Below are 8,011 nucleotides of genomic sequence, written 5' to 3' on the forward strand. Positions count from 1 at the left end.
TATTTTATTTATATAAAGAATTCCATTTCACAAAATCACAAATGATATGAGTTTAGAAAATGATTAAGAACATATATTAATAAATGTGACAGTATATTTTTAAGAGAGGTCTTCCATACGAGAAAAATGATGTATAATATTATTATCATTGGTCAATAAAACCGGTTCTATGACTATGATGATTAACTTACTAATTAAATCTAAGAAAACAAAAACTTGCGGATTCATTCATGGAAGAAATATATTATGATAGCTCCGAAAAGATACAATACAACACTAAAAATTAAAAGTTTCGAAAATACTTTCACTTCTTCTTCTTTTGACTGATTCTGGAGCATTCAAATTTAATGATATTGCTACATCGCCACGGAACACTGTGATGTGATTATATATACACCATTCAAATTTCAAATTAAACACAAATTCATTCAATTATATATATATATATATATATGTTACCTCTTGCAGCATTATTGTTTTTCTTAGTGCTGGTGCCGGAATCGTAGGGGGAGGGGGACTTTGTAACGGAGCTGCATTCGACTCCAATGGCATTGCTATAGAATAGATTTCAGAGATAATAACAACAACTAAATACAACTCTCATATTAATATTAATAGGATAAATATCTTATTTTAGGATAATCTTATTCAAACTTAATTCAAAATAATGATAATATAATCTGTAGATAGATAAGATCAACAATCATTTTGGATTTTAAATCATATTTTACCATTGAAATTATATCAGAATTATTAGAAAATTCAAATACTTTTACAAATAAAAAAGGTTTAATGCTTCTCCAGCCCCCTTAACTTATTCAAATTGGTCATTTTACCCGTCCAACTCATCGAATGTCTTATTTACCCCTTTAACTTCATAAAAATGGTATTTTTCACCCCCTTAACTTGTCCAAATTTGTCATTTTACCCATTCTCAACTCATCGAATATCCTATTTTGAACGGACTTGGAATTGATTAAAATAGCAAGGGTCGGGCCAACCCGGCCCGCCTATTAATATTAACTAATTAATTTATACATTTATATATATTAAATATTTACTTTTAAATATATATTTTATTTTTCATAATTAAAAATTATGTATATATATTTAGGTGGGTTTATACGGACTGAGCTTAGGATTTGATTTTTAAGCCCGGTCCGAACCCACACTGGACTGGGCTTGGACTGAATATTTTTAGGGGAATTTACAAGGAAATTCAACTCTTAAAAATTATCTACATTTTTGTCAAAAAATTATTTGAATAATATCAAATCTAAGAATTTAGCAGTTACTTCGGCTGCCATTTAAAAAAAAACCACTTAGAAATTTATTTTGACATTTGTAAAATAAAAGTTGATATTTTTGATATATCAAGAATTAAATTATCAATATTAACAAAATAATAATATTATTATCAAATATGATTTTCATGTAAAGAATCCATATTTTTATATAAAAACCCGATAGGTCCGATCCAGCACGGCCCATGGCCAGTCTAATGAGTAGATATCCAAAGATTTATTTGGGCTAAATTGACCCTCCATGGCAACTTTGAGGGTTAATTTAAACATTTGTTCGTTCCATTAAAATAGTTATTAGAGTCTAATTTTTTTTAATTGGGTATAAAATAAAGTATTTGTAATTTATGTTGTAAAAAAAAGTATCGATTTTTTTGTTGTTTGTCTTGAGATTCTAACCTGGGCTTTTTGTTTGATTGTTGCTCAATTATTGCCTTGAAGTTGCTTTGATTTGTGTGGATAAGTTTGAATAGATTTTTATTGGAATTAGACTGAGATGATCCAATGACAGCTAGCTATATGTGTCAATAGCTGAATTTTGGTTACTTTATTATGTGAAAAAGAACACAGCAACAGATGAAAAATATTAATTTGAGAATGCAATTAAAATTTTTTTGAAATTTGGTTGCAAAGATCATTTCCAGTTTCTTAATATGAATTCTGACCTTTAATGTAGGTTTTTGTTTCATGCTCAAATGGTAAAAAGTACTCAAATGTGCTGTGTCCGAGGAATCCAGAGATGATCAAGTGAGTGACTGAATTACAGTCTAGATAAATTTATATACTGAATTACAAGGCTCCTCTCCTAAAGAAGTTGCTTCGCCATCTACGGGAGTAAGCTCTTTGCAAGTAAGTTGAGCAATATGTTCAAGAAATTTCAGCCATGTTTTGTGAAAATAATGTTTTTAAGACCAGATAAATAATCCATTTTCCCTCTTCCTCTGAGGATCATGAAACAATTCATGCTTAATCTGTCCTTTTGTTTCAGAAAGCGCTTAGTGGAGTTGTTTGTAACACTGAGATCAGAATTGCTACAGGAACATCTAACTGAGGATATTTCAAATCAAGAACTCAAGGTTATATGCTATATATTGTTACTTAAACATTGTTGATTGATTCTTTAATGGTTCATATGGGAACATCAATTCAAGACTAGGAAACCATCTTAATTTAGACGACCGTGCAAAGCAACTCTAATGGTTTTGCAGTTTATTTTAACTTTCCCCGTGTATTTGTGATTCAATTTTTTGGGTGCTGATACTGCAATTCATCATATATCTTATTACATAATCTTATGGTTTTAGTTTTACTTGCACGTGTAGCTTCACTTCCTTTTTAACTTTGAAATTTTGCGTGTGCTTGCAGGTGGATGAAATGTCGTCTTCTAATAAGGTTAATTCAATATAATGGGTTACAAGTTTATTTTTAACTTTTCCGGTGTTCCAATTTCTCAATTTTCTAATATTCGGAGGGGAATGACTGCAAATGAAGAAAACTTACTCTTCTTCCTCAAGGTAAATTCAATGTGGGTTGAGGTGATTTGATTCCCTTAAAACTACTTTTGTTTTCTTCCAAAACTAAAAGATGAAAAGTGATTCTTACTTGAATTCAATGTGTTAATATGTCAGACAATTTGGTTTCTTAATTGTTGAGGGCTATTTTTAATTTCTATTTTATCAATCATGATTAATCGGCCATCTCTAACTGTTGAGTTTGATTTCATAATTTTAATCCTTTTCTCTTGTGGTCAGGTAAGTACAATTTCTATTGTTGTATGCTTTCATGATTATAATTGTGCTTCATATGTTACGCCTTCTCAGCTCTTTAGAACACCACTTCTCAGGTAATGTTTATTTGACTTCTTTTTCGGTGATTTTGTTCTGAGACAAGTTTGGAAGATAGTTCCATGTCGCTGCTTGAACGTTAGACGGCTTTAATTATAGAGGCCTAGCGGAAATTAATAGTTATTTGATTTGAATTAGGGCGAATATGAGTTAAATGAGGCATTAATCTGCAATTTATAAACAGGATCAGAAGCTATCAGCGTGGAGATGCTGAAAGTTATGAAGAAGCAGATGGTAATTTGGATAGACAAAGCAGGCCTGCCAAAGACATTTTTAGGAATCAACGGGACAATACCACTGCTTCGGGAAATTCGTTTCTAATAATATTAGCGATTGCAGTGGGCGTAGCTGCCGTTTATATGATATCTTTTGGTCTAAAGCAGAATAGTCTTGGCTCATTCTTTGGCGTTCAATGTCTAACTGAAAATGCACAATCCTCAGTGGGATTCAGTTTCAAATTTTTTGGATACAGAATCATACTTCCGGATTACGCACCTGGGTCTGTTGCTTCTCACTTCACTCTTTTGCAGTCTTATAAAACTAAATATTGTTAATGAAATACAAAGAGTTTATGCACAGCTAATATAATGTTATGTTCACTAGCCCTGGAGGACAAAATGAAGATAGAGGAAGTCATTCATGAAGCTATCCGCTGGTTGGATGCGTTAGATGCGCAAACCAGTTAGCTGAGACATGAGGATGAGATGAAAGAGCTAGAGAGTTTATGCAATCCTATTGTTGCCAAAATGTACCAGGGTGGAGCTGGTCCTGACATGGGTGGTGGTATGGACTATGATGGTACCTTTGTTGGTAGCAGCCGTGCATGTCCTAAGATTGAAGAAGTTGAGGTCCTAAGATTGAAGAAGTTGATTAAGCTGCAGTGTTTTTGAGGTCCTAAGATTGAAGAAGTTGATAACACATCGGCTGTTTCATTTTTAGTTTACGAAACTGAATTGAATATTTTGTTTCAGTTATATTTCGGTTTTCATATTGGTTAGTTCAGTAACAGAGTCAATTGTTTTGACAATTTCGGCATTTGATTTTTGTGGTTCAATTCAGTTTTTGAACTGATACACACCTTTAATTGGCATTTGATTTGATTTTTCAGTTCGATCCGGTTTTTGAACTGACACACACCCTTAATTATTGGGGTGTTTGGATATTCTTGATATACATTAAATTTGTGGAACCAAGGATTTTTTATAGCATTGTTAATCTTTGTAAAAACTAAACTAAGTACTAAAAAAAATAAAATTCTTTGGGGCTTTTCTGACCTGAACTGTAAATTGTAGAGACATTAGCTTTAATACCAAAACAATGTTCGGATTTTCAGCCCACCTCATTACCGGTTCCATAACTAAATCCTTCTCATTAGTTTCATAGACTTTCATACCTGTGCAATTTCACCACATTAATCATATACAATAAAACATGACTTCAAAATTTCGTATACAATCTGTATTAATTATTATTACTCAAATTATATTTACAAACTGCAAGTATTGTATACTTCATTTGATTCGATTATATATAAATTATAGCATTAATAACATCGATTGATTATAATTAAATTTGATTTTTTTAAATATGGTTAGGAAACATATTATTAAATGTGTGATGGTTTTAAGAGTTATAGTTTATTGAATTTTGGGTTTGGGGTTTCATAAATTTGAAACCTCAAATTAGGATGCTAAATCATTTTTTTCCGATTATTTTTATTGATCACAGTTTTTAAATATGCGTCAGTTTTAAATCATTTAACTTAATATCATATGTTTTAATATATAACTATCATAGACATTTTTTTAATAATATGAAATATAATATGCTTGCAATAAAGGATAGACTATTGTATAATAGATTTTTTTTAGTCCATCTATATTTTTAACTAAACAAATTATAATAAAATCCATCGGGTTTATATATTTCTTAAATATTTTATAGGATAATTTTCATATGTTAGTAAGATATTAAGAAAAAAATCCGTGTAAAATCCCGTGCATTGCGCGGGTGTAAAGCTATGAATGTCTTATGGGATTTGGTTGGTGCATATAAAGCAATACAATCTTTCATACCCAATAAATAGTTGGGATAATATACCAAAATAAGTTTATGGATTTTAGGGTAGTATCAATTTAGGCTCAACGTACAAAATAGAATCAATATAGGTTTAACAATTTAAGTCACGATAACAGAACGAGACACATAATATATTACTCCGTTAAGTTCTGCCAATTGTACGTGGATGGAGAAATCAAAACTTAACGGAGTAATAGGAATGAGTGTCCAATCCGTTATCGAGACCTAAATTGGTACTTTTTTTAAACGTTAAGCCTATATTGATGCTATTTTGTACGTGTAGCCTAAATTGATACTTCTCCAAAAATCATAGACTTATTTTGATACCTTATCCCTAAATATTTTAGACAACTTCACAACGATAATTTGTAATTAACTTATATATCTTAAACATAATCGATTTTTCGAAACTCTGATATTAGAAAGCAATTTTGGATGTGTAATGTGCTTATAGAAAAACTGTAAAAACGTTAATTCAAACTGTAAAAAATATTTTTTTTAATAATTTCAAATACAGGTGAAGTTAAAAACGTATTTTTAACCGAATTAGATGTTCAAAACTTACTAATTTGGTCATCAGTGGCTTAATGAAACCAAAAATAAATGATCAGGGGTGTAATGTATCCAAATAAAAGATCAATGACTTAATGAACCAAAAAATAAAATATCAGAGGTCTAATGATATTTTTTACCTAAAAAAAGCTATAACCGTCAAACTAGATAGATAATAAATTTAAATAAAAAATAAAAAATAAGATAAACATCAATCTTCATACATGTGATTAATATGGATTAAACTTGTGAATTAATAAAAACGTAGGAATTAACCATATAGTCTATCAGATAAGTTTAATCCAATAATCTCACCATAACCGTCAATTTAGATAGCTAATAAATTTAAATTCAAAATAAGATAAACATCAATCTATCTAAAAAAATCATCCGTATAAAATTAACCAATTTTAATTTTAAAATAACTCTTGAAATATAAATCTATATATACTATTTATGGGTTCATTATTTTATTACGTTTTTGTTATATTCATTCCAAACATCTCTACTTTGAATCTCAAAAAAAGTAATGGCTCCAAAATACAATTTCGTCTCTGACATTAATGCAACTAAAGAAAAATGGAGGTTCAAAGCTCGAATTATAAGACTATGGAAGAGCTCACAACAGAAGAACGAGGGATTAGGCATGGTATTTTTAATGAACAGGTAATTTTTTCAAACTCTTAACATAATCATAATTTTAACCTGTTTATTTTGTGGTTATACTTAAATAAATTTATTTTCATGAAAAATAGGATTCAACTATTGAAGCTCAATTGTATTAAAATTGTCTCAAAAAGTTTGTAGATGTTTTAGAAGAAGGAAAAACATATGCCTTTGAGAGTTTCCAGGTGATTGAGAATGGAGGAAAATATAGGGCGTCAACGCATAAATACAAATTAAGGTTCATGTATAAAACATGTATATAAGAAATAGATTGTCCACAAATCAAAAAGTCTTTTTTTGATTTTACATCAATAGATGACGTTCTCTCAAAAGCAGTGGATGTTAATTTTTTGATTGGTAAGTTTGTGAATTTCAAATTGCATTACAAGTCCGGAATCAGTTTGGAATCAAACATGACATTTACTTTCCGATGATATCCTATATCGCCAACGAAGGCTCCTTAATAACCAAGGTAATACATTTATAATGCATTGCTTTAATTTATCTTTATTTATATTTAAATTCAAAAATTCCACATAAAAACATAGTAGGATTGATATCAACATTGTATTGTTTATTTAGAAAATCAAAATGAATCAAACACATGATAATAGAAATGAAAACTATGATCCAATAAATAACACTTTTATTTTCTGTATCATGTTTTGTTTTCTAGATTTGCAAATGGATGATGAGCAGTTAAAAAACTTCACACTTTCTGAGATAGAGAAAAATCTAAATAGAAATGGGAAAAGCTTAAGAGATTACCCTTCATTACCATTCCCAGATGCATGCCTAATTGAGGAAGGAAGAAATAGTCTCATTCAAGATGAACTTGGTTATGATAGAGAGTTGTTGGAAGAAGAAAGTGATCATCTTATGTTGTCTTTAAATAGTGATCAAAAAATGGTGTTCGAAACAATTATCAAGGAAATTGGATCAAAAAATGGTGGATTCTTTTTTGTTTATGGATTTGGAGGAACTGGGAAGACATTCATATGGAGGACTTTGTCATCTTTCCTTAGAGCTAAAGGTGATATTGTCCTAACAGTAGCATCAAGTGGAATTGTGTCTCTCCTTATGTCTGGTGGTCGAACTGCACATTCTCGATTTGGTATACCCATACTAATCACTGAAGATTCTACTTGCAACATCAAACAAGGAAGCCCATTAGCTGAACTACTTATTAAAGCACAACTTATTATATGGGATGAGGCTCCTATGGTTCATAAACATTGTTTTGAAGCATTTGATAGGACTTTACGTGATATCATGCGCTTCCAAAATAGTAATAGCATGGCTTTGCCTTTTGGTGGAAAGGTTGTTGTTTTGGGTGGAGATTTCAGACAAATATTGCCTGTTATTCCAAAAGGTAGCAGACAGAACATAGTATCATCTACAATAAATTCATCTTACTTGTGGAGATACTGTAAAGTACTTCAGTTAACCGAGAACATGAGGCTTCAAAGTCGAGATTCAAATACTGATACAGAAGAATTAAGATCTTTTTCTGAATGGATCTTAAGCATTGGTGATGGAACAATTGGTGGGGAAAATGACGGAGAAGCT

At 30.5% G+C, this 8,011-nt stretch overlaps 1 protein-coding gene across 2 annotated transcripts; it reads left to right on the top strand.

The window, feature by feature from the left end:
- The first annotated feature begins 1,753 nt into the window (after positions 1-1,753).
- LOC136226878 (uncharacterized) lies at positions 1,754-3,997 on the top strand. 2 transcript variants are annotated; one of them, XM_066015552.1, is made up of 7 exons: positions 1,754-2,150; positions 2,290-2,377; positions 2,667-2,693; positions 2,773-2,815; positions 3,053-3,144; positions 3,330-3,644; positions 3,749-3,997. In XM_066015552.1, the coding sequence occupies exons 3-7, from the start codon at positions 2,671-2,673 to the stop codon at positions 3,786-3,788; spliced, it is 513 nt and encodes a 170-aa protein (XP_065871624.1). In that variant the 5' UTR covers positions 1,754-2,150; positions 2,290-2,377; positions 2,667-2,670; the 3' UTR covers positions 3,789-3,997. The 2 variants fall into 2 exon arrangements, with proteins under 2 accessions (XP_065871624.1, XP_065871623.1); XM_066015551.1 differs by having other exon boundaries at positions 2,773-3,144.
- Positions 3,998-8,011: the final 4,014 nt, after the last annotated feature.

Source organism: Euphorbia lathyris, chromosome 4, assembly GCF_963576675.1.
Source record: "Euphorbia lathyris chromosome 4, ddEupLath1.1, whole genome shotgun sequence".
Lineage (NCBI taxonomy): Eukaryota > Viridiplantae > Streptophyta > Magnoliopsida > Malpighiales > Euphorbiaceae > Euphorbia > Euphorbia lathyris.